The sequence below is a fragment of the Opisthorchis viverrini genome (genome assembly GCF_000715545.1).
Source record: "Opisthorchis viverrini unplaced genomic scaffold opera_v5_511, whole genome shotgun sequence".
NCBI lineage: Eukaryota > Metazoa > Platyhelminthes > Trematoda > Opisthorchiida > Opisthorchiidae > Opisthorchis > Opisthorchis viverrini.
Window position 1 is genome coordinate 159349 of NW_008752170.1, and position 27588 is coordinate 186936.

Sequence of the window (27588 nt, forward strand, 5' to 3'; positions counted from 1 at the left end):
CTCAACATCTGAACACATTGGACGCTCACATTAAGTTTAGCATGGAGCTAGAATCCACATCGGGTACACTAGCTTTCCTTGACTGCATGACACGCAAGAGCAATGGGAAATTAAAAACCACTGTATACCGGAAATCAACAGATAGCTGTGCGGTCTTAAACTGCTCCTCTGCACATCCAAAAGTAGTATATGCTAGCATAGCCTCAGCGATGTTTAGAAGAGTGAGATCACTGTGTACAGAGGAGGTGGACCAAAGAGCAGCACAACCTGAGGTAAAAAAGCGACTTCGAGATAGCGGATACCCAGTGGGTCTAATTAAGCGGCAACTAAGACAGGTATTGGTGCCAACACCAAGGCCCAACAAGGAGTGGATCGGAACAGTGGTCATTCCATACAAAGCAGGGACATCTGAAGTCATTAGAAGGGTACTGAATACGGCTAACAGTATAGTAGCTTTCCAGAAGGGGAAAACTTTACGCTCGGTGTTGGTACATTTGAAGGATCGCCTTCCGGTTGATAGGACTAGGAACTGTGTATACAAGATAAAATGTAACGACTGCACAAAGGTTTATATAGGTCAGACAGCCAGGGAATTGCACACCAGAATCTGTGAGCATAAGCGTTCCATTAACAGACCACCGATAAACGCAGAGGAATACCAGGCGTTAGTCAAAGATTCAGCAATGGCAGGGCATGCTCTAGACACTGGGCATAGGATAGATTTAGAAAATGTGGACATCCTGAGACGGGATTTAAGATTCACACCACAGCGACTGGTGGCCGAGGCGGTGGAAATCGCCAAGCATCCCAGTGTGAATAGAACAGAGGGGGCAGAACTTGCAGACGTGTGGAGAGTGAGCTTTCCAGAAGGGGAAAACTTTACGCTCGGTGTTGGTACATTTGAAGGATCGCCTTCCGGTTGATAGGACTAGGAACTGTGTATACAAGATAAAATGTAACGACTGCACAAAGGTTTATATAGGTCAGACAGCCAGGGAATTGCACACCAGAATCTGTGAGCATAAGCGTTCCATTAACAGACCACCGATAAACGCAGAGGAATACCAGGCGTTAGTCAAAGATTCAGCAATGGCAGGGCATGCTCTAGACACTGGGCATAGGATAGATTTAGAAAATGTGGACATCCTGAGACGGGATTTAAGATTCACACCACAGCGACTGGTGGCCGAGGCGGTGGAAATCGCCAAGCATCCGGGTGTGAATAGAATAGAGGGGGTAGCACTTGCAAACGTGTGGAGAGCGGTCTTACATCAGCCGAGATGACACGAGGCGATGTGCAATTATCAGCGAAATCGTCTGGGTCTAAAAGTACAAAAAAAATCCAAGTAGAGTTAGATCCAATTAACCACCCCACCACCATCTCCAAACCATTGTTCCAGCACCCTTGGACGAACACAGGTGGACGAAATCTGTGAACGACCCCAAGAGGAATTTTCCATTAAGGTGTCCTAGACTGAAGAAGCAAGGACGAAAAAATCCTGGTTCATCACAAAGACGAACCCCCCCTAACCAGTCTATCGTAAATCTTAGTCATCCCCACTAACCAACAAACAGGAACATCAGACTGCACACCCAGCACTGATCACGTCACTAGTCATAAGGAATCTCACGGATTGGTTCCCCGACTACCTTAAAACCCAATCAACCTACTTACTTACTCACTTGGCCTGACGAAGCTTTTGTGTCGAAAGCGAAACGTTGCCCAGCAATAAGTCCACCGATTGTTTACCAAACCCCTCTAAAATCGGTACTTCTAGTTCGATACAGCGTACAGGCATATCGACGAGATTATCAAAACCAAAGATTTGAAAACCAATGTTTTAAAAAGAATTCCCAGAGTTCGCTCAATCATTTCATGAACGACGAATTTGAAAGAGTGGAAATCCTTGTCGGACAGTACTTGTAATAGGAAAGCGTTTGGGGAGCTCAAGATTTACTCTTACATGCCAAGATGTGAATGTGGGGAACTGATCCTGTTCACAACCTTCAGGAGCATACCATGTTGAGAAAGTGTGGTCAAAACGACAGACACATAGACAAAATACAAGTAACCCCCAAAGTCAAGAAACACCGAGAATGCGGGTCTGTGCACAAGATGCTGCTCTAATGCCTGACGGAGTGTGAAGTTGCGGTCGACGCGCTCTGCTTTGCCGAAATTCCCCCCAGCCGATGGTCACGGGTAAAGGATTCACGTGTCACCGTATGATGCCAAGGAATCAGTTACACCACAAGCCTAGTTCAAACGGGAGTCAAATTGACATCCCTGTGGTTACATTCACTGAGAGTGCACTTTTTGAAAATGGGCACTATTAACGACTCACCCTAGATGTGTGGGATGGTCAGTTCCCCTTAGATAGATACAAATAAGCTACACAGGCATTGGTCAACCCCATTTATAATCACATGTTTTTGACAACATGCATAACTTTCTCTACTACTTTCTTAACCTCAAGCATGGTATAAGCGCCAGTACAAGATTGTCCCAAACAATTGTAATCTTTTAGTATCGTTGTGATCAAAGAGTGTGTGCACTCTGTCCACGTAAGGCTTCGGTTGCAGTGGCCAAAAAAAAACAAATTCGGAGCATATATTCCACCGGATCATTAAAGTCCTCTCGTATTGGAAGTCTACCCTATTGAGATCCACTGCCCTTTCCTTGTCTAAAACCATCCCCCTTTTAGATTTCTTGGTGAGCGACCTGTTCGCCATCCAAGACTATTGGTAGTTTGGAAGAAAGATCTACTCGTAAGCCGACATTATCAAATCGATAGCGCCAGATAACGACGCTTCGATCAAAACTCCAGAGGTTAAACTTACCGACATGGCGCACGTGCTCGAACAGGTCCCGCTTCATATCTGATACATCCCACATTGACCACCAAGAAGTGCAACAATCCACGTTGGGTACACTTTGATCCACATACGGCAAATGACTGAAAGAAAAGTGGTGAGCGAGGGCGGCGAAAAACATCTCGATGCAGATGGCGAAGTTCTGGTAGAAGAAAAACAATATAGAATGTCGGTAAACCTCGAAATAACTGGCTCATTGATAAAGACTGTCGGTATGGCTGGTTAATTAGTTCGACATTTCCATCAAACAGACCTATTTCTTAGTTACGTGAACAGGGATGAGCAGAGTATAGGCTCACTAAGCGTGTAGTTGTTTTGAGACAGGAGCAGCATTCGTGTGTCGGATTTCGCTCCGCTAACAATAGCAATCGAAATTCGTGATGGTGATCACTCTGGATGAAGTCTTTGAGTCAGTGACAAAAAACAGAATACGCGTCAAAATTAGTTGAGGACAAGCAACAATATAGCTCCGAAAGGAACACAGCATCAGATCACTGAAAGAAAAGAGGTTACTTTATGTGTTCGATGGTGACTATGGACGATCGCATACATAGTGATAACCGATGAACAACCACATCAGGGACAAAACGGAAACCTTAGTAAAAGGTGTGATGATTGCTCAAAACCGATAACTGATCTATTTTTTTTACCGAAAGACACCATATATCTTAGAATTGATAGGATTCCTTTTGTATACCTAACAGAAGGATTAAAAAACAAGCCTATGGACTACGTCGCACAACACTTAGGGGCTACATTGACCAAACGGCTGTTCTGGAGACTGCTAGAACAAAACTTGTTTTCGTGGAAGTCGATGAAAATACTATGTATGCACATACGTGTACATAAACAAATCTGTATACGTATATAATGTATAGGTGTGTAATAGAGCAAAATAACTCAATGATACCGAAAAGTAAACGAATTCTTAGTAGCGATAATTTACCTGGAGGACAATGCCAATGGAGGCTACGTCAGTCATTTCCCAAATCTTGACATCTTTGAAGACACCGGTGACAGCGAGAATGAATATGAGGATGGACTGCCTACAAAATAAGGGAAAATAACCTGAATTTTCTAGCTTTTTGTTGATGAGACGACTGGGTGGACACAATTTGGATTTATGAAGCTGGGCACCTTGAAACTAGTCACTCAATCAGTTACATGTGAACGAATAAACTGTCATTGTGGGGGCGGCAAATTGGTGAACTTGGCCATTGTTGCGCATGTACGTTTTCCACGACTAATTCGTCCTAGTTCGGGAGTGGCTAGCCACTTTCTTCTACCTCACAGCACACACAGGCAATGATGAATAAACTTTGGACCCCAAACTAACCAAAGATGGCGCTGTCGTTTTCGGTAGGGGGAAACTGAAGACTTGGGTCAGAACCCCAACGCTGAGGGAGAAACTTGGACTTCATATTATTCTTACAGCTCGTCACTTGAACTGGCAATATGTCGTGTATGAGGAACATCTGGTCGTTGACCGGAACCCCCCACAGCACAAGTTGGGGAAACCGAGTGATAGAATATCAGGAGATAGTCGCATTTCCGCAGAGGCTCAACGACAAAAAGTTGCCTGTGTGTTTCAGACGGATTTTGTCAAGGCGTAAAAGTGTGCACTTCGGTTGGATAGAAAGTTTCAAACATCCAGTAACCTTGTGGATGTAGTAATGCGGCAACTTGATGTTTTGCATAAAGACTGCTAGATCTCGATTATCTGAACCATTAAAAGTGATAATTTTCAGACATCCTAGTCACAGCTCTGGACAATCATACGAAGAGTAAATTGATGACACCAGCGTTCCAGGGAGTTATCGATAGACCGACTATTGTTGAATTATCGTGCGTTACTTATTGCCATTGGCTAGATGCATGCCCTCCAGTGCATGTTATCGCCCCATGGTAAAATTTCGAAATTTCATCCGGATGGAGTGCCAAATCATGTTATGGCTAGGAAATAAGGAAACATAATGACATAACTGACTAAGGAGCAATTAATATTCTGATTGTGATGCCTCTTTGGGGCGGGTAAGTAGTAGTAGGTAGCTTATTGGACTTCAGATAGTAGTGGTAAAATAAAATATTGAAGTTAATAAGGTTACCTACCTCAGATGTCCACAAAAGACCGCTTTATCATAGAGGTAAAGTGCATCACTCACAAAAATCACCACCACAATAAAAAACGTGACTTTTATCCTCAAAAAAACCACCGCCCTGCAAATATTATGCCAAGAGTAGCACATATTTTCGAATCAAAGGTGGTACACGATTCGGCTGTAAATCAGCACCGTATTCAAAAGCTTTTGTTACATTCCGTTACAAGAGATTCCACCGTGCTCCAGCACGAAATTAAGGGTTCAGTCTAATAGGGCTTGGTTACCGTGGTGCCTCGCGCCGAGCAGTAGCAACGGCAGATGTGACAACGGTTATCTGAACCTTCAGAAACTCATTTTGTGGATTTCATTAGGACTATAGAATTTGAATTTACGTATTTAATGTTACTGTGTCTTTGATGGTTCAGTCATTTATTTTGCCACGGCTAAGAAAAAACAATACGGTGTTTGCATTCATCTATACGAGCGGATTAATGACTTTGACATCCTCGCAGAAAAAGCTCTGCCGATAGGCCAAAATCTGCTCATCAGCGTCGTCACAATAATACATTTCCAACAGCCTTACAACCATCAGCCAACTGAGTCGATGAAGAAACCCGGCTGATAAAATCAGCGAGAACCGAAGATCACGTCCTCTGTCTCGTTCACATATCTATATATGATGAAACCTCCCACCTTGATGGTGTTCAAGACTTGCGTTAGACTGATTTCCAATTGAATTGTAACTCTTTTCCAGACGAAAAGAAGCTGTCATATAAGTAACAAATACTGTCTCCCGAAGTACCCAGTCACCTTGGCCTAGATAAATCCTACACCACTTAATGGAAGAGAACAGTTTAAGCTGGTCAATTAATGCAATAATGAAGTATCGCACCATGGAGTGGGACCACTCACTTCCGAACACGGACGTATATGAAGCAATTTTGGTTGAAATCACCCTTAAAGAAGATAAAAGATTTCCAAGTATCCACTTGTATGACGTGCAACATAACGTTTTGGTGTTCCTGAAAGTTATCCGTTACGAATTTTCAAAACTATCCACGGACAGGGCTAATCGAAAAATTGTTTCATATTTATGTGGTTGAATGTAGGCTACATGTAGTTACGCATACGGTACAGCGGTGAGGTGCAGACCATAATAACAAGCAGCTGCTGTTTTGTCGGATATTATCTAGAAATACTGGGAATCATGTTGGACTCGATAATGACCAATTAAAAGCGTCTACAAGACTGGGCCAGTGATATTGGGTATCTGAGTGAGAGTTCGAGAACTCAAGAAGGTAAGCCACAAAACTTCTCGTGTCCTTATTGCTGCAGCTCAATTTGGGTGCATAGGTCCTTGCAACTGGAAGAAAACACGAGAGTTGATATACTGCCTGGCAGACCAAATCTCAACGGTTGAGTTCGAGCTACGGGCGTTCTGGGAAGCAGGATCGCGCTTAATCTCTGGGCGATCTCGCGCAACAACCACACATCACCTCAACGTGACATGTATTGACGACGAATCTTCTGAGAAACGGAGGTCTCACTATTTGTGCTTTAGGTTGGCCGATTGGTGGACTATGAAAATATTTTTCACGACACCAGAGAACAGGTGAGATGGGCGAATATTTACGGTGAACCAGTACCGTGCTAACCAATTACGGAGGTCTCAATGTACACCAGAAATTATAGGCTCACGCTTCTGAATTTTTACTCAAGGATGGATTCCTAAATGAAGTCGTAAAAAAATCGTCCAGCTGTAGCACCCTTTCGGTGCCTAACTGCCATACCACACGAAGGTTGCACGAGGGCTGGGATAATGCCAGGATGCCCAAGCCTAGACAGGGAAAGTCGAGAGGTAGAGGTCGGATTCGAACCACGGACCTTCCGGTCAGTAAATTCGCGCTCTAACCACTTGGGCCATCTCGCCCCAAATGAAGCCGTAACTGAAAGTAACAAGCGGCCATATTTGAACTTTCAATGGAGATTTACTCCTGTCAGCGAGGTCAACTTATTCTGAAAAGCCAGAAGCAATAAACAGCTGCTTCAAGCTTATTGGAAAGCATCAGCAGTGTGCATCTCGTGAAATCCAGATGACTTCGGACCTGTGGCTCACCGGTCGGTGGTTTGACACTCAACTCTTCGGTCACAAGTGGCTGAACAGAAGGACGATTAGTTTTGACCTGAACAGAATACAAACCGTTCATCCTTCAATCACGAAACCACAACTGGCAGTGTATTGACTGGTAATTCTCAGATGGGAGTCTCACTCACCTTGTAAAATTAATCTTCCTCTGAGAAGTTTACAGATTGGTCGTCGTGTGATCGCAGTGCGATCCCGCTACTCGAGGCCGAACAGACAAGTGTTCGGCCACTGACCTGAAAGTCGCAGATTCGATACTCTGAGTTTCGTAAGATGCGCGTTGCTCATGACTCCTGATATGGATGGAACAGCTGTACGCAGTGCATCTGGGCTTTCCACATAGATTGGTCTCATTGATAGGACGGAATCTTACATGAAATTTCCCAAATCTCCAAAGTCTATCGTCATTGTGTCAATGGTAAGTGAAGGGGCAATGTGTGAAAGGTGTATATGTCCGAACAGTGACTGGCTGAATCAGAACCATTGGAATCTTGGTGAATGGTCAAAAAGTTTATCGAACCTGTCGTTGACTTCCACCGATAAAGTCGAGTTACTTGAACCAAAGTTTGATTAAAGTAACAAAAAACAACTTCCATTCAAGGACAGTTTTGAGCCATGAGTGTCATGTCAGTGGACAGCAAAGTAGTTGAAGGAGGTATTGTGACACTATTTGATCGACAGCCTGTAAGTGAATGAGTTCGTGCTGCTAAAGAGCTGATTCAATGTCGCATTTTGACATAAATATATAGACAGACGGCCGAGTGAACGCCGATGACGAACTTAGCTTTGGGTCGGGCCGGAAATATGAGACTTGTGGGCGTGATCGATCGAGATCCGATACCTACACGTGTTCACAAAGTTTCTACTGAAATGTACAGAAACACACGCTTGCTGCTCGAGGCTTAAACTACATGTTGTCCTGGTAAGTGTTGAAGACTAGGTTATGACCTAGCGGTGCAATTAAACCCCTTAATAAGGAACCAGTCCTTCGGATACGGAATAATGACCTTATTGATGGGATAAACCGTAGCCACTTGCTATTCAGAGGTTTGCAGCTTATTGCAGGCGAGAAATGGAACCTGGTTGGAGATCAGAACACTTTTCGGTGATAAGCTCTCAGAAAGAAAATGGGTTCCTAATTAATGCTGGTCACAGCAACCAGCTGTGTCATTAAGTCTCGGATTAATTAGGTGCCGGATAGGCACACAGAAATACGAAGCCACCTACAGAAAGGTAAAAGTTAGTAAGCTACAGAGTGCAACCCATTATACTAAATGAGGAAACCTAAGTAAAAGGGCCTGAAAACTTCCCCGTCATGCCAAAAACACCACAACTTTTGGAATACTTTTGCAGGGGAAGGCAAGAGAGTTCGAATTCGAAGTGAGGAACATCAAAGCCATCGGTACCTTGTTCGCAGTATTCATAATCCATTATAAAACCACCGTCAGACGTCATCAGGTAATTGAAGTATTCGCCGAAACAGTTATCCTGGAAAGCCTGCCAGTAATTCGGGTGAATATTTTATCTGGTGACCTATACAATACGGACAGAGCCAAACTAGTTGTTCTGAACAGTGTTACGGAGAAGTCTTGTGTTGAAGGTCACAAAAAGTTCTTTAGAGAGTGCTTCCAGAACTTATGGAAGCCATCAGGTTTCCGTAAGGCATACGCGCACTTGATATCGAACAATGCAAATGTAGAGCTGTCTGGAGATCAGCCAGTCCTGGATCTCCAAACACAGTCCCAATACCTCTAGATTTATTGAATAATAATTCCTGTGCTAGAGGCATTGAAGAATATCCTCACCGATTTCAAAAATGGTAATGACGCAGGAGAAGACTGCAAGCTTCCTCAGTCCCATCACAAAAGATACCCTGGGGAGTCTAATTCTCCTATTACTCTAGAATACAAGAAAATTAACGTGACTTTAATTCAGCACTTTGAACCTACAACTTTTGGGGTTACCAATAACGCTAAATTTCTTTCCTTGGGCACATTATCCGAATCCGGAAATACGGGAATTAATTTCCAACTGCAAACAAAAGCTTCTGAGTGCAATTTTGATGACGCAGCTGGGAGACGAACTTATTGCCATCATTTAACATCCATCTCTTCAACGGCAACTTATTACATTTGAAGATTCTAGTTTTCAACCGGCTCGCGTTCATCATGAGTATTTTCCAGATATCCTTTGTACTACATCTGACAAAGAAAGCTAAAAATCGCGTAGAGAACTCAGTAAGTTTCAGTGCAACAGAATTCGTTGTCATAGTAAGCAACGGAGAATCGGATCAAACAGATTTGGAGTTAAAAAGCGAACAGCTGTCTGACGGACACAGAAATCAAGCCCTCGTAAAGTGTGCCCCTTGTGGTGATTAAATTCGCAACATACATGCACGCGTAGGAGTTCCAAATGTCACAAATGAGATAAGCTGGGTCACACCCGAACGATCCATAAACGTAGAAAAACCTGTTGGTTCACGGTTACTGATCATGTTGTAATAAGTGGTATGGAACACATCACATATTCTTTGCTCACCTCGAAAGGTCTCTCTTTAGTTTATCCGGTTAAACGACTGATTTTAAGATGGAGACAGCAGTACCGAATTCAGAAGAAGCCTTATGACGATTCCAGCTTACAGTTCATTTATCAGAAATCTGTTTGTATAGCACTACACGTCACCTTGTATCAAATCTTGGTTGGCACGAAGTACCAATTTCTGATGCCAAATGTTACTCAGTGAACTCTTCTATTTTGTCACTAAGACTAGCCACTCTGTGTTTGGATTTAACGTTATAAAGGCACTCCACACTTTCGCACTGGTGAGAAAATTTGCAGAAGAATAGGTGACTATGCTTGGATACGGCGCGGATGCTCATCATCAAAAGTGCTGAGAACAGAAATCGCACACAGAAATCACCCAAACTTTGTCGCTGGTTGCAGGTAGCCTATGGAAGGCAAGTGCAACAACCTAAAATGATTACCTAGAAGCAAAAGGAACTAAAGGACAGTTGAGCTAAACAAGTGGAAGGGGTCCACAAAGCCGGCAATGCCCGAAAAGTATTTGACTTGATCTGTGCGACCACCTCCCGGAAATCACCTGTGAGCAAAACCATCAAGGACCAGAATGGAGTAGAACGCTTCGACTGGTGGGTAGAATAGTTCGAAAAACGACTCACGTGGCCACCAACTGCAACGCATCTGAAGCTTACAGATGACGTAGAATCCTGGTAGTGAAAATAGAACCTCCTACGGCCTCGGAGGTTTATGACCGCATATGCTCTCTCAAGCGCGGCGGAGCTCCTAGTCCTCAATCAGCGTGTCTGATCTGTTTACAAGCATTTGTGAAAAGGAATCTCTCCCAGACAACTGGGGAGAGTCAGTGATAGTGCCCGCCTTAAAAAAGGGGCCAGGAGTGAGTGTGGCAACCACAGGGATATCAGCTTAAAACCGGCTGATGGCGCCACTTGTGCTTTGTCGCCAAACGGGGGTGCGTTGACCAAATCTCCCCGTCTCGTCAGTTGCTACAACAACGTCATACGCAAAAACGACCCATAATTACAGTATTCCTGGGTTTCCCGGTGCATTCGACTCGGTTAACCGGTTTGCCCTATTTGACACACTTACCCATCAACGAATGTCTCGGAAGTTTGTGAACATCATAAGTTTTTTGGTATTCTCAGGCTTCCGTACACAAAGCTGTGTCCCACTCTCTCCATTCCCATTTAATTTTGAGATCGGTGAAACAATGAGATGAACGCTGGAGGGTCATCAAAACCCTAGTATTCAATAGGGGCGAGATGGACCAAGTGGTTAGAGCGCGAATTTACTGACCGGAAGGTCCGTGGTTCGAATCCGACCTCTGCCACTCGACTTCCCCTGTCTAGGCTTGGGCGACCTGGCAGTATCCCAGCCCTCGTGCAACCTTCGTGTGGTATGGCAGCTAGGCACCGAATGGTTGCTACAGCTGAACGATAGTGTTCAGTAGTCTCTGGCGAAGGCCTTGTTGATCTGGAATATGCACACAAAATCGTTCTCGTCACTGAAGAGAAAGCACACTTGTTTTATTAATGCATTGACCAAAGTCATCCCACTCATTGGCATGCTCTTTGCGCTCACAAAGTGTAAGGTTGTGCTCATGAACACACGGTCACTGAGGCCGCCACCTACAATCCAGGGGGAGGCACTCGAATGTGTGTACGTATCTTGGAAGTTGTGCTAGTTCCGAGTGTAGTACGACAGATGAGGTCAACACACGAATCTGCAAGGCTCGGGTCGAGTTTGCTAATTTGAGACACCTATGGTGTCATGAGTCTCAAGGGAAGTGTGTATAAGCCTTCAGTGCAGTCACTCACTACTACGGGGTTCCTCATCATGATGGTAAGGGAGATGATAAGTATCGGGCGACGGGTGTGGGATTGCGTGTGGACACTTTTAGTAGAGTACAACAAAAAGCACAGCTAAGCAGATCCTTCGTCCGTGACCGATGCCATCGATTTCCACCTGAGAAGTTTTCGTTTGGCAGGTTTTTAAGATCCGATCGCTAGTTTACTATAAAGATGCTAGACCCCGGTGTGGTGAGGTCCACAAAGTGACAAACACTGAATTTATCATTAGAAAAGGTTATCTCTCTCCTGGGATGCCACCTTTGAAAAGTCCTTTGTGGTAAAAAAAACTCAAAGAGTAAAAAATCTACGTGCAAAATTGAACATATAAACCACCAGTAACCCGGGTACTTTATTCCCACGGGCACCCTAAACCATGGCCTCTTGTGGGGAATTCTTCTAGAGAACTAGCCTAATGACCGTTCGATTAGAAAGTCAAAGAGTCTCGTCCGTAGCGCGGCAGCTAGTGTGATGTAAGCAGTCGAATAAACTAATAACAAACAAATTAATAATAATGTGGCTGCTCCTGAGATGTACAAATCGATAGCGATAACAGACAGACGTTCTGAGGACAATCCTTAGGCTACACATTACGGGTGTCATGCAGTCAAACTGCAATTGTTTCAACTGCTAGTTGTGCGGCCTCTCTGAATAACTTATAACAACAGCTGGAACAAGCGAATGCCGACGATCTCAAAAAAAGCCGTTTTTTGCCCGTAAACAGTTTATGTAAACTCCATGTGCGGTGGCGATTGATCCATGTCAAGCATGTGAAGTATCGGATCGGAAGATCCTATTTCCGAACCTGAACACAGAGCACCGTGGTTCCCGTAACCTTACATACACTGTCTCCAAATAGCAAGCCCCGGCGGCATGGGGGTACTCCAACAACCAACCTTTCGGCTCTCCGTGTCTTGTAATTCAGTAACCAATCTTACCTGCTTTTTTCACGATCTACCCCTATTTTAACCACTAAATATGTACTGACCTGTCCACAAGATCCTGAAAATATTAACGTTCGTCACTGTGTCCCTGTTCAAACCATGGGAATGTTCAAGCAAAACGGTATAAGACCGCTGCGACTAATCATACCATTTGTGTATCGTCAGGTCATCAGAAAGTGGTGGAGAGTACACAGGGCCGCAAGAAGATTCAACTTTCGAAACAAAGGCACAATCCAGGATGACATTTACACAGTGAAGTCCGTCAGAGAGATAAAAAATGTGAGAAATGAGGTTGGTGATGATAGGACGGCTACTATAAGGCGGGCAGTGACAAACCACATGCTTTGTTTTTCTGCGAGGGTACGCACTTCATGAGTAAGTGTCTTTAGGCAGTTGGTCAGTTGGTTTGAACTGAAAAAAGTTGAGTAGAAAAGAACTCAAAGAGTAACCCACATTTAAGCAGTCAGGTAGTACTGATAAACCGCATTAAAAAAACCTTTGGAGGTACTGTGCTAATTTTGGCGCATTCTGATCGACAATGGCTAGAAGACGTAGACGCGGTCCACACGAGACTATGAAGTTGTAGAGCTGAACTTACCAAAATGACATGAAAACGACAAACTTGACACACAAAAATTTGGACACCGGACTCATCGGCCGCAGTTCCTCCTTCGTACATTGATAGAACAGGATGAGGCAGTACAAAGCCCACTGCGAAGAAGGTAAAGAGATACATGTTGAAAGTTGTTGTGCGAATTCGATTGGCGTTGATTTGTTAAGTGGCGTATTCAATCCATCAGCATAAAAGTTAACTGATTCAAATCCTGGAGCGATATATTCCTATACAAAAGAAATATTCCACCGTATCTAACGTCCGCAATGGAGCGAGATGACTCAGTGGTTAGAGCGCGAATATACCGACCGGAAGGTCCGTGGTTCGAACCTGACCACTGCGTCTCGGCTTGGGCAAGCTGGTAGTATCCCAGCCCTCGCGCTTCCTCCGAGTAGCTCGGCAGCTAGGCACCGAAAGGTTTCTACAGCTAAACGATTTACGTCCGCAAGGCGGCTCGTCACCGACTGTGTTATAACATTGAGTAGGCAAAGAATGGCAAACAAGCCGGTTATGTTTCTTCTAGAATAACGTTAAAAGTGGAATCACTTTCAGGAACAAGCATAAAAAGACCGGCAATGGTTTAACGAATTCTCTCCGAAAGTCTGATGATCAGAAGCCGAAAATATGCACCGCGGCTGAACCCCAAAGCGTGATAACTCGAGTTCAGTGCTTTCCGCTGGTGTGGAATAACAAGAATAACAGCGCCAGATTGACTGACAGAGTGAAGTGGATACAGATACAGTAAACCGAACGATCGCTAACACGCCAGATTCGAGGCGTCCGTAGCACTAGCTGGCCAGAAACCTTGATAGGTGGGTTATCAATTGGTAGAACAAGGAGCCAGTAAGCTATCGTTGCAGGTGTTCATCTACACTATCAGATAATGACCGGATCCAACTGTCTTCCATCCTGATTAGATGGAACAGAATCGGCTTCCTACTATGATAGACTTCCACACCAACAGATCTCAGGACCACACCTGTGAGAGGCGGATGATTATACGGACTGGTTACGGGGTTAAATGTGATCATGACTGGAAGGGCGATCCGTAGATCGAGCAGGTTGATAGGTATTCAGCGACCGTTTCATTATCAGGTCCGATAACCGCACGAACAGGTAACTTGCAGGTTGTAAAGGGTCGCAGATAGTAAAACAGTGATCCGCGATAGTATCTTCCTATATCAGCGCAGTCGCAGAAGCGTACACGATTTATCCGAGTGATCAAAGGTAATCATTCTTACGCGAAATCTACCGAAGGTAAGCTGAAACATAGCTAAAGGCACACTACAGTTCGGTACACATACCCACCATTGGAAAAAAACTAGGGTATGTTCAATTTGAGTCCGTTGTTCGTTAGGGAATGGGGGCGACCACATGACAACTTAGAGGAAGCAGTGTCGAAAATGGGTATCGCAATGGAATAGTCCATTGTCCTCACATAAATGGATTAAGAATCCTTCATCAACACTACCAGTGACATCCGGATGACAGCCATCTGGTCTCCCAAACTGAACGTTTGAATCGTCAATCAACACCACATCAAAACTATGGGATTTACGATGCTGATTTAGTAGGAAATGCATTGGAATGAGTCTCAGCTGGTGCCCCAGTGATTGGAAGTGAATCAGTAGTGAACATGTCGCTATGCACAACTCGATAAAGGCGAATGGTAAAGGGTCAGATAAGTGGCTGTCGGGATACGCAAAAGGATGAAGGGGATGAAGGCTGAGATACAAGCCGATGCAGATCAGGTAACTTCGTTTCAAATAAGTTCACTGGTAACATATGGAGCACTAACTTAACTCTCTGTGGGCGCGATTCAAGAATGGTGGAGGCCTTACCCTAAGAGCATACTTAACTAGTGGAGACTCGCCGGTAGTGGTGCGCACGAAAGATGCACTTGGTGGGGTGGGTGGCTGACTGAACTCAGAAGGATGTGCGAACAACTCCTGTGATTGTGAACATCATGTCCCTTTCCACTATGTTGCTAATCACTTCTTTATTTAGGGGCTCCGGACACTCCTAGGCAATAGATAAGTAGTTTGATCATCATAATAATGGTCGTTTTTCGTCCCGATCGTACTGAATATGACAAAATGATGCTTATTGGTGCCTTTATTGACCGGTTTTCACAAAGCGATAGCATGGGATACGTTTCGGAAAGAGCTCAGAAATGTTCAGAAGAACATGATGGTCACCAGCCCTAAAATTCGAAAATGTACTTGCAAGGATCCTCATGAGACCGCCCGTACGAATAGCCTGATACATTCGATTTGAATTTGTAGATAAATTCGTGGTGAGGACGGAAGAACCCTTTTTCTAGAGAGAACCATTCATCAACGGGACGACTCGGATTAACGTATCCATTGTTACGGAACTGCATTAAGTTGTTTGAAGAAGTTTCTGGTGTTGCAAACAGCAAAACGAGACCAGAAATGAACCTACTATCAGCATGCAACAACCATCCGCGATTGTTATACCGCAAAAGTTCACTTAGTTGGTACATATATTAAAGTAAACTGAGTGTTTTCGGCAGTACGCCGACAGCCTTTGTGATGAAGTGCATCGACGGAGCGGAACAACATGAGCTGTAGTACGGTACACGTCGTGAGTGAGATGCATAAGAAGCCACAATGCCCATAAACCCCAGCCCAGTCAGATATGATAGGAGCATTTGTTACTCAGCTGCGACTCCCACATCAGTTCATTTGCGAAGGGACTGACCACTAAGCAATGAATAAACATGCGGGATAATTAAAGGACAGGACGATATCAAGTATGCGAGCGCGAACTTACCACTTGGGAAACGTTATTGATGATTGTGAGGTAGACGAAAGCATGTTTGAAATTGAAATCTCCTTCGCCATAAACACCCAGGCGGTCGCAAATGCTACAAACAGATGACAATAGACGATATCAGATAGGGATTTGTAAAACAACTCGCGGTGTGGATAATGTGGACGATCGCTTTGCCCAGCTAATAGGAACAAACAGTGAACGAGTGAGCTGTCGTTGTGACCCTTCTACATCAGCTGACGCTGTGACTAGGCTGAAATGGCAATACAGTCGGGTGCCTGAATAAACGAGAATAAAAACAATCTTCCAAATGTAACCACCGTTCGGTGCCTACCTGCAATGCCACCTGAAGGAAACAGGATGGCTGAGATGCTGCCAGGTTGCTCAAGCTTAGACAGGAGCAATCGAGATGCTGAGGTTGGGTTAAAACTACGGATGTTACGAGCAGAAAGTTCGCACCTTAACCACTGAGCCATCTCAAAACTTGAATGGCCTTTTACCAGCATGATACTAGTGATTACTACGATTTTTATCACAATCAAGACGGCAATAAACAGGTCGCCAAGCTTCTGTGAATTGACGACGCTACCTTAACTCGTCCGTATATTGGTAGTTGTCGAATATATTTTTGGAGTCACTAGAAATTTGCATTAATCAAGCATGGTGATCAAAGTGGCCGATGAATCGATCCTTCCTTCCAAACCTCAATTACTGATACCACTGTGCACCGTGAGTCGTGGAGATGTCAGTGGTGGATAGCGTCAAAAGACTGCTTCCAATATGCCCATTCCACTTATCGTGTTCGTGAAGTAAGTCGCCTCAAAGGTCGAAAGGCCCAAGTTGGTTGCTCGGGATGAGTTTTTGCACTACATATTTTCTAGCAGCCCAATGTTGATGATTAAACAGTAACTGGAATCCACATTTCATGAAATTTCCCCCTGAAAAAGTTTTCACTGAAATTATGTAACGAAAGACAAAAAACACGGTTGGGTTTTCTCATGTTTGCTCATCCTGCTCGAAATTTGTCCACTCAAGTTTACTTTTATATTCACGCAGGGGGTAGAATGCCTCAATGGTGACTACAAACCCGGGCGCTTCTAATTTAGAGTTTGCAGGTTTCCGAGCCTTGGTCCCAAATGTTCATTCAATACCGACTGTGAATTCACGGATGAATCCATTTTCGCTTTTGTATCCAGTATCAATGACAGCGTAGCTACACTCGCGTGTAACTTTAACCAGACCAACCTAAAATCCGGTTGCACCTCAGATTTCATGACCGATCAACCAGCCGGTTATAAAGTGTCGATTTAGATCACATTCTTGCCAATAATATGGGACCACTCTGATCCAAGATCCATGCTGCACTGCTGTATGACCTGTGCTCTAGCGACTGCCGATCGATGGCCGCTAGGATGTGGAGGTTGGACTCCAGTTTTGTAATGAATCCGCAACATAAACTAGCTGGAATTTCGTTTCCCAAGGCTCGACTATGCAAAGAAAATGTCGCCATGTCCTGTTTGTTGGACAAAGTTCCGACTGGAGGATACCACAACGTGGATAGCGCATATCCTACAGACGGGTCTTGGTTGCAGCCTTCCGAGATCTCAAATATCGTACTAACTGAAACATAAGGCGAACTTTGTGTAAGGCGTTCGGTTGAAGAACACAAACGGGAAATTCGGGTGGAATTCGGCGCAGTCAACCGCTGAAGCCAACTTGGTGTGCAAATGAGCATATTTCTCGAATCTTAGTGCACTTGCTCTCAATTTCGTGTGTTGGGTGGCACGTACTGATTGCATGTTCCCTAAACAATCCCCTTCTCCATTGGAAAACTTAGTTTATGTTCGACCATGGTGTTACCCCCGAATTTGTTCCCTACCGTTGTTCCTCGTCCTTTTCTGAAGGGTTTCATTAGCCTCAAACGAGGCCTCAGATCAACTTCAAGTACTGATATCTTTTCAACTAATTTTCCCGTCCGAGGCATCCATTATTCATTCCCTCCAGAAATATTGGGGCGTATTCTCGCTGAAAGCTCTCACGTTCTCTACTGCAAGGTCTTGGCAACATCTGGTGATTTGATGGGGACCACACTCGAACAACTAGGTGCTTGTACTCCCACATGCAAGTATCATTTTATACTTTGTTCGATACCCCCAAAAGTGACAGTGTTCGACAGGAATTTCTTAAGGAATATTCCTTGTAAACATTTGCGAGTGAAATATTTTTGTCTATGTTATAAGGGCCATTCGCTAACATCCAGTCAAACGGGTTACACCCACTCATCTGTCTGTGTCCATCTACATCTTGGTCGCTTGCCCAATTCGTATTCATTTTTATGCAGATATTTATAACGCTATTCTTTGAAAATGGCGGAATAATGAACAAGCTAGAAGTACTAAACAACTACATTGATGTCTATCGGTCCGCTGACTTTGGCCGAATTCGATAGTGATTTACACGAGCATACGAAAACCAATTCAAAGTCAGCTCCAGATACAATGATGGAGATCAGAGATACACAAGGGAACTGTCCCTACTTGGTATGCATACAGGACGCTTTCGCTGGTGGGTCCGTTTGACGTTATTACTGAAAATGCCAAGCGGAACCTCTTAGACCCGTTCATGACAAGGTCGTATATCAAATGTGTTCCCTCTACCTTGTTCGTCGGGAAAAAGAAGTTCATTGAGGAAGAGGTTATGGCAAACAATGAGTCGAAGAATCACCCAGTCCAACCTATCCCCGAAATGAAGTAAATATGCCATCATTATTCTTCACAGAGCACAGATTTTATTCTGTAGGTTACAGCAACGTTTTTGCCTGGTGAATCACAGTTGTTCATCTGTATAGTGACCTTTCGCAACGGACCAATTCATACCGATTCTCCCACAGAAAAGACCACTCTTGCCCGGTATCTACTAGTGATCTCTGTAGAAAGGGGATTTGTATGGTATTTTAGGAGTGTCTACAATACCCTCCACCATATTGGCGAAAATCTAACGACGTAAACTGTAGACGCCCGCTCTGACATGAAATTTCGATTCAACCTAAGTATGGATAATGTGACTGGCCATACAAATTTGCTAGAGCGCTCGCTCCGGTACTAGCGGAACCCTAGGACCAGAACGCAAACCGATGTGTGCCTTGTCAGCAACATTTAAAGAAAAAAACCAGTGGCGTTTTGAGAAACCTAACGGGAATCAGAATGAGATTTTGACACCATTGCGGGTCACTCGTAAATGCAAAAATGGCCTCTTTCAGTTCAAAAACTTAATCATTTCTACGATCTTGTTACCGTACGTTGGGAACGGTGAACTTTTTATCTGAGCTACCACCCGACGGAAGCGAAATCATTAGAAACAAAAGAAAACAGTTCAAACTGAGTGCGAAGAAGAACGGCACGGAATTATGCTACACTCACTGGTAACGTCGACGATAACAGTCAAAATGAAGGGGTTTCAGATGGAACACCCACTACATCGTTCATGGAAGCTGGTGATGCGTCAACCGTACTGCGTGAATAAGGTCCATGCATAAGGTTACTTTTCAGAGCACAAGGTTTAACCGAAAATGATGTTCGGGTGCACTCCTGGTCTCTCAGCTAGTTCTAGGCGGTTGGTGAGAAAGTCTTCCTCTTCTGGAGGAAAGCGCTGAGATCAAGCGAAAGTAACCCGTTCTGTGAAGCGGTCTTTTGTGTAAGGCCTTACCGTTAAAATTTGCTCAAAGGAACCAACTGAAAATGGCTAGTATTAAGCCCATAGAGTAACCGAACCGATTTCAAGGCAATAAAGTTCAAGTACGCAGTGATGGTATTACTGGCTGACTGAACGCTGTAGCGAACTCAAGAAAGATTAGTTCCACTTGGTAAAGGTTCGAAGCACTAGTGAAGAGGACGAATAAAGCTGAGGTGACAGCACAATTAGAAGACGCTCACAACCACACAAAGGAGCTTATACCAACATCACCATAGAGGTCGAGCAAAACCAATCGATATCCTAGACCGATATGTTGGGCTCAATTAACCAGAAATGCCAACGTGCAGCTGAATCTGAACGAGCCATTAGGAAACTGAGAAACAGATGACACTGTGTTTCATCAATCACAAAAAGATTTGACAATTTTAATGAATCATACAGAATATCATTGTGAACTCAAAATAAATCCCGAGCGACAATCGAAAGTTCAACATGAATACAACAACAAACGCCGAGGAGATCCACGGAATACAAATATTCAGACTGTATGCCTAAACTACACAGGACTGAATCGCGTTGGGCTCTAGTCTGTGCATACAAAATCCGGCATACCCGAATTGCACCCTAGTTATTTGACGTTTTGGACGCCATTTGACACAGCCCAACACTATTTTCTCTGGGGGACTCCATTCACTTAACAAATATCCTGAAACAAATACCGATAGGTGTTCAAAAGTCCCTTTCTACATATGTTGGGACTCCATTTCCGAATGTCTTGAAGCAGGAGAATACTGACTTCGTTTGCAATCTGACACTAAGGCATAAAGCTGATTAGATTGAAAACATCGTTCGTTTAAGTACACACAATATAAGTTTCGCACTTTAGTGTTGCCCTCGGAACCACTGTGGAGAGATATCTGGGACCAAATCTGGCTGACATTCCTGGAATAACCAAAACTCAATTTGCTGATGATGTTGCTAAAATCATATTATGTTAGCGGTTTGTGAACAATGTACGCCTCAAGGCTGATATGGAACATCTTGAAATGGTGATTGACCGTTCGGACCCTCTCACTTTGACATTCGGATCGGGACAGATGGCATTCACCACTGCAACAAAGTCTACTGTGAATTCAGAGATGCACTATATCCCTTCCCTAAATCTAATGTACACCTTGGCATAAATAGCCTATGTTTCGGAGACATCAGCCAATAAACAAGAAAAGTGATACAACTGCCAGTAAGCACTCTGCTGAATTAAAGCAAATAGTAAAACAAAACGTACAGCATAAAAGATGCGGTTTTATCTTGTGCGATATGAAGAAACTCATCTGTGAAGTGCATGCCAAATCGTATAACATAGGAGGAACGGATTGGACTTACTGTAACATCATACCAAAGAACACCTACTCAGTATCCACAAGAGCTGAGGGAAAATACCCAACGACAGAATTTAAGAAAAGATACAATAGTAGTTCGACAGAAGGTCAAAACAGGGCGTTTATAAAAAAACCCGAAGAATGAAATGATAAATTAAAGGAGCACTCGAGGGACGAAATGCGATGAAAGCGGACATCCTAGACGAAATCACTTGGCAGGAATATGGCTAAAAAGTACGACAGACGAGCCGATCGACGTGGCAGATAAATTTAGTCACCTGAGCAGTCGTATATGTTCCGGACTGGTTGCAAACGGACAGCTTTTGACAACTTCCGACACCTATGATGGCGGCGTGAAGTCACTATTATCATTTATTTTTGTTTTTGAAGAGCATGGTCACAAACATAAGAAGTGAATGCAAGCGATGAATGCGAAAGAGTAACAGGAGAATATGGGAGAAAAGAGAGAAACGTCTCATTCGAAATCATGCCAAGGACAGTGCCAGTCTGATGAGGTGAATCCCAAAGTATGTAAAGATTTTGGTATGGGAACAGGCGTCTAAAGACTAACAATCACGATCGAAGTACATATTGCAACACTACACTCACTGGATTAGAAACGTTGTGCTTGCGTACACAAGATATACGAAGGCCGTCAGTGTCTCGTAGGCAGCAGCCGGGTGTGGTGCGGACACCGCATTAGAAATTCTGAGGTACCTTGGAAGATTTTAAGGAGAAGGAACTCTCCTGTGGTGGACGAGCTAATCGTGCCTCAGGTAACACTGTTTACTACATGTGCTCTATACATTTGAGGACCGTCTGTGTCGCAAGGAACTTTTCGAACAGCCCCATGCTAACTAAAAAAACGAAGCAACAAAGCATGGAAACACCAATCAATAAACTCAGTTGGGTGACAGCTGCAGTATCCGTTTGCCGGAACCCCGAGACGTGATTCACGAATGATTGATGATGCTGGGAAATGCTGGCCCAATTGCTCACTCAGTGGCGTTCCTACATCGAAGCTGTCGCCCTCAACGTGTATCTTTCCAGCGTCCTACTTTACCAAATAGCTAGAGTAATCCAACAATAACTAAACAGGGTGTCTAGTGCCTCCCTATTCCTCACCTGCACTCCGATTACTGAGTGACAGAAAAAGTAGCGTCTGGAACCACCGTAACCTTGCTACATGGTTTACAGCTGATAGACACAACTGATTAACACAAAGTACCTCAAACAAAGTATGACCCGAACAAGTTACAACGCAAGTCAATCTAGCAAGTATATGCACTAATGGATAGTTGAACTCCAGTTTTTGTTACGTTCTGAGTGAGAACCACAACTACACTGTGACTGATATTGGTTGTCACCAATACATTGCAGTATGAATAAATCAATGTCTCAACGAAACATTATGTGACAGATGGGTCAGATAAAAAGCTAGCTCTTGCCAAGTACAGCAAACAACATTGTGTGTTGAAAGAGCCCCGCGGAAGCTCATGCGTATCAAATTTTGGAACCTAGCTTGCAGTTCCGACGAGATTCAAAACACTAAGACCACTTTTACAGCCCTCACCAACACAGTACTACCTCGGTGTCTGTCGGTGAATGTGTATTTGGATGAGTCTGTAAGGATAAGAACAGTAGTGAAGCTGTTATCACGCATCTAAGCGAAACCAGTGCTCTAACACTAGATCGAGTAGAAGATTTTCTGCTGACAATGTCGGAGAGGAGATAGAAATGAGGAGGACAGGTAGTCACGTCTGAATTAAAGTCATGCATAGAAGAGGCTTTATCAACCATAGCAAAATGTAGGAGTAATCACTGCAGCAAAGTCAGCGTTTAGAAAACCAGCTAAATGATGGCAACGTGAGTAGCTGGTAAAGCGAACAAAGTAGGCGATAATACAGTCAGCAGATTTTTTTTTGAATACTGTCTCAGATTCGGATAATTTCCAAAAACTGCAACGGCACTCAACAAGCAGGGCGTTTCGAGTAACCGGTGACTATGGAGGGCGACACCTATCCTGTTTTTAGTCAAACCCAACCATTTGCCACGCAACCAAATGGAGGAAGTGCTAAATATTCATGAAAAATTTCCGTGGTTACCAACTCAAATACAGCACTCGTGCTACCAAGGGATCACCAAACGGATTTACTTGAAGTCAATTTGCATTTGATGTCAGCCCTGAAGGTAGCCAAGACGTCTAGTGAAGTCAAACGTCGAAACGGGAACAACTACAACTATTTTCCTGCAAAACCGAAACCTTCAGTCCCAGCGAGTGCCGGCGCTTTGTTGTAACAGTGTCTAGCGTCTGAAAAACAGAAATCCAAAACCCTATTCATTATTGCTTAAATATTTCGAGATTCAAAGCAGTTCAAAACCATTTCAACATGATCCGTTTTCCATCATATCCTATTAGCTGCGATGCGAAACAGTGCTGTGGTAATTACACTATCCATTTTCACTAATAGCTGCGCTATTTTCCAAAGGTCAACTCCAAAAGCATTGAATCTAAGGTGAGAAAGCTCAATCTGGCAAATTCTTCCCGCCGTTTCTCACGAATCATTTAGACGCTCAAACGTAATAGAGCGAAACCGGAGCAGAGCAGACAGTGCCTTGTTAAGGGGAGTTGACAGCTAACACGAACTACATATCCATAAATAAACTCGCGCCACATCCGTCGTCACGTGGTGCCATCAGCCGGGTCATCTCATTTGCTGCATGCAGCAAGGCGGGTAAGCGAAACCATGCTAATGCTGAACATCCGTCGGTGGTGCCATCAGCCGGGTCATCTCATTTGCTGCATGCAGCAAGGCGGGTAAGCGAAACCATGCTAATGCTGACGCCTACCTACATTGTATTTAGGATACTCTTTAGTCCCCCTCTCGCCACCCCATTAATAACTATAAGACTATAGGCCCGTCAGCAAGGATTGATGATTTCATTGATTTTGCATAAGTTTTGCAAACAGTGAAGCAGTGAGGCATCGGTGTTGAATACTGATGTCATGCTGTCGACGATGATGATGATGATGATTTGCAAGCAACGTCTGCACGCCGTCCGGCTGCGACAATCTCAAGTATCTCGCAATCAAGCTTCAAGCCTCAACGCCCAGTCTATCTAGCCACCTTCAGTGTCCGTACTATGAAGCAAGCAGGATAACAAGCTGCTCTTGGTCTCACACTGGACTCACTTGGTTATGATGTGTGCTGTGCATCAAAAACAAGAATTCAAAATGTAACAACAGTGGTTGGGCTAACAGCTCCTCATTCTCCACTACGTTCCGGCTGCACACCTCTGGCGACCCAGAGGCTGCGGCAGCAGGACGAACAGGAGGTGGATGTCGTCCTAAGTCACCGCGCGGAATTAACTTTGCTTCACTGGATACCCGTTGATAGTTGCCTATCGGCGGTTAGCCTGGCAACGTCTACGGAGGAGTTGTCTGGTTGGCGGATCTACTTACGCCCCATATGACTGTAGCTCTGACACCATCAAAGAGACGTTTTGTGACGGCGTGGAAGCCCGGTGGTGGCGAACTGAAAACTCAGATATTGTTTTTTTTTGCCGGAGACCTGAACGCACAAGTGGACAGGCTTAGCGTATCTGAGACTCAAGCAGGGAGCTTACATGGACTGGATTCAGTACACGCGGACAATTGTGAACGATTGCTTCAGCTGTTTACTAACCACAGGTTGTTTTTATGTATTACTAACTTCCGAAACAGCCGAAGTCGTCTGGCCAATGGTGTCCTTCAACGCCATGCTGGCCATAATCTCAAATCGGTCACATTGCCATCAGTTACCAATGACGCGGATCAATAACTGACTGCCACTCTTTCTGGAACACATTTGTGGATTCTGACCACGAACTCGCCTGGTGTCGCTTCGCTCTTCGCTTCCCAGGGCCGCGGGAAAATCGTCGGGCAACCGAAAGACTGACTGATTTGGATGTTAGACGAATTTGACAGAATCGTCTTCTAGAGTCTCTTCGAAATGCTCCACCACCAGATATGATTTCCTACCGGAACGAAATCCACCTCTTTGCACAGTGCCGCCGGTTTTGCTTACGGCACAACGTTAACAGGCCTTCTTAAGCACTGAATATCAGAACGAACAGTTGCATTGCTTCAATATCGGAGAAATATCCAATCTGGTCCCCAACATAACTTGACGCGGCGAATTATCAGACGTCAAATTACAGTGAGTGTGCGGACCGACCATGAAGTCTGGTGGACACATGAAGCACTGACTCGAGAGCAGTAAACAGGATTTCGGCCTTGCACGGATTGCGTTGACCAAACATTCACAATCCGTCAGGTGCTAGGACAACGTCATACGTACAAACAACCCACAGTTCTAGTATTCCTGGATTTCCAAGTGCATTCGACTCGGTTCACCGGTTTGCCCTCATTGACACCTAAAATGCTTCGGAAGTTTGTACACATCAAAAGTTGTTTTGCATCCTCAGACTTCCGGACGTGTGACAGCATACGGAGAGTTCTCAAAAAGTTTCCGTACACGAAGCTGTCCCCCATGGATGTTCATCCTCCACATTCCTATTTAATTTCGTGATCGATGAAATAATGAGAAGAACACTGGACGTCTTCAGAACCCTAGTATTCAACAGCCTCTGACAAGAGCCTTGTCGATCTAGAATATGCAGACAAAATCGCTCTCGTCTCCGAAGAGAAGGTGTAGGTGTTATTGAATGAACTGACGAAAGTCATTCTTTAACATGTGCTTGCACTCACACAGTGTAAGCGGTCATGCCCGTGGACATGCAGTCACTGAAAACGCCACTGAAAATCTCAGTAGAAGCACTCAAATTTGTGGAGTGTTGTGCGTACCTTGGAAGCTGCATTAGTTCCTAGTGTAGTGTTACAGATGAGGTCAATGCGCGAATCTGGAGGGCTCAAGTCGCCTATGCTAATTTGAGATATCTATGGCGTCAAAGCCGCATATCTCTGGATCTCAAGGGATGTGTGCATAAGGCTACAATAGGAGCTGTTTTGTTGTATGGCTGTCAAACTTGGCGCATTTGAGCAGCGGAACTGAGACATCTACAGGTGTTCGACAATCGTTGTTTCAGGACCATAGCTCGTGTGAGCTGGTGTCGGCGAACCCGCAACGAGGCGCCTAGAAAGCATGTTTTCGGTTGTGCCACGGGGACTTCCATTGAAGAATGTGTCCAGTACCAGAGGCTACGTTGGTCAGGTCATGTTTTGCACATGACGAACCATTATTTGCATAACAAAGAGTGCTGTTTTCCGGGTCCAATTAGAGTGGCGGAAGCGGAGTGGTGGTCAACTTTTGACCTGGCAGAGGGAATTAAAATAGATTAAGAAAAGTCTGGGTGTTGTCGGTGCGACTTGCCTTACATGATAGGGACGGAGTGGAACCCACTGCACCTGGTTGGAGACGCTGCAAGATATGGCTGCTAATCGATGTCAGTGGCGTTCTCATTGTCAGTTTCTATCCAGATTGCCTGAATGAGTGTCTGGAGGTGTAGGTATCTCGGAATTGTCAGTAAGTTAGCACCAAGTTCCCTCCTTGTGTTCTTTTAGTCTCTTCATCACAATAAAGCTTTGAAGTGAATAATGGTTGTACGGTAGCGAAGCATCAGTGTTGAACACTGATGTCATGCTGTCGATGATGATGATGATGATGATGATGATGATGATGATGATGATGATGATGATGATGGGTTACAGTTCTTACAAATATAAAAATTTCCGTCTAGTTTTGGGAACTGGGAAGATTCGGTCGGGGTATTCAATGACATTAAATAAGACTGACCATTTTGGCCAATCGGATGTAGACTACTGGAAAGAGCACTTCATATGTATTTGCGATAAGAAAGAGTTGAGGGAATATAAGAAACTCCCACTTGAAGTCAGCAACAGACTACCATGCTTGAAACATTGCTCAATTGGCTATACACTGCCCCTCATCATCAGGAAATATTGATTTTTTACGACCACGTTGCCGCGCTTGGTAACACCAGACATAGATGGCGAGATGGCTCAGTGGTTAAAGTGGAAGGTCCGTGGTTCGAACTCGACCTCAGAATATCGACTTCTCCTGTCTGGGCTTAAGTAACCTGACAGTATCCCAGCCCTCGTGCTGCACGATTATCTTTATTATCTTAATTGAAGTGAACCACGACGCGTGTTTTGCGAACGTGTTCGCGTGATTTTTTCCAGAATGCTGACAACTAAGGGTGCTTTTAACCGAATGTGAAATGGACTCAAAGCTTGTGTTTGTTTTGAATGAATAGCCTATGAAAGCTAACACGAGTTGGGACAATAGCAGAATAAAGAAAACCAAAAATACTGAATGCGAAAGTGAAGAGTCAAATATTCCTGAAAAGAACGCGAAGTAATGAGCACCATCATGCAGAAAACAGCGCTCAAACAGGGTGTTGATCACTTACAGCGCAATGGCGGTCGTTATCGGCCGTATCACTGTGTACTGCAGAGCACCGTGACGACAGTGGTCAATAAACCGCCTAAAGGGGAGAAGCAGAGGATATACTTATACATCCATCTAAATGAAATAAAACCGCGTGATTCGCTTGAATAAGCTAAACATAATAACACTGGCCCGTGCATCCTTTATTATGATAACTAATCTGAAATTCGTCGTTTAGTAGTATTATAGGAATAG

At 44.3% G+C, this 27588-nt stretch overlaps 2 protein-coding genes across 2 annotated transcripts in view; one reads left to right on the plus strand and one right to left on the minus strand.

Moving 5' to 3' along the window:
- The window catches only part of T265_11495 (hypothetical protein), a gene marked incomplete at both ends in the record, with an annotated part of 47354 nt that overhangs the window by 8959 nt on the left and 10807 nt on the right, over positions 1-27588 (minus strand). The window contains 5 exons of the mRNA XM_009178164.1: positions 2839-3013; positions 3818-3917; positions 13041-13153; positions 15852-15945; positions 27356-27430. Coding sequence (XP_009176428.1) covers positions 2839-3013; positions 3818-3917; positions 13041-13153; positions 15852-15945; positions 27356-27430 — 557 coding nt within the window. The remainder of the gene's footprint in view (positions 1-2838; positions 3014-3817; positions 3918-13040; positions 13154-15851; positions 15946-27355; positions 27431-27588) is intronic.
- T265_11496 (hypothetical protein) lies at positions 3995-11091 on the plus strand (the record flags this gene model as incomplete). Its single annotated transcript, XM_009178165.1, has 6 exons — positions 3995-4099; positions 6663-6860; positions 9297-9469; positions 10337-10491; positions 10635-10853; positions 10907-11091. 6 exons carry the CDS (start codon positions 3995-3997, stop codon positions 11089-11091), a joined length of 1035 nt encoding a protein of 344 aa, XP_009176429.1.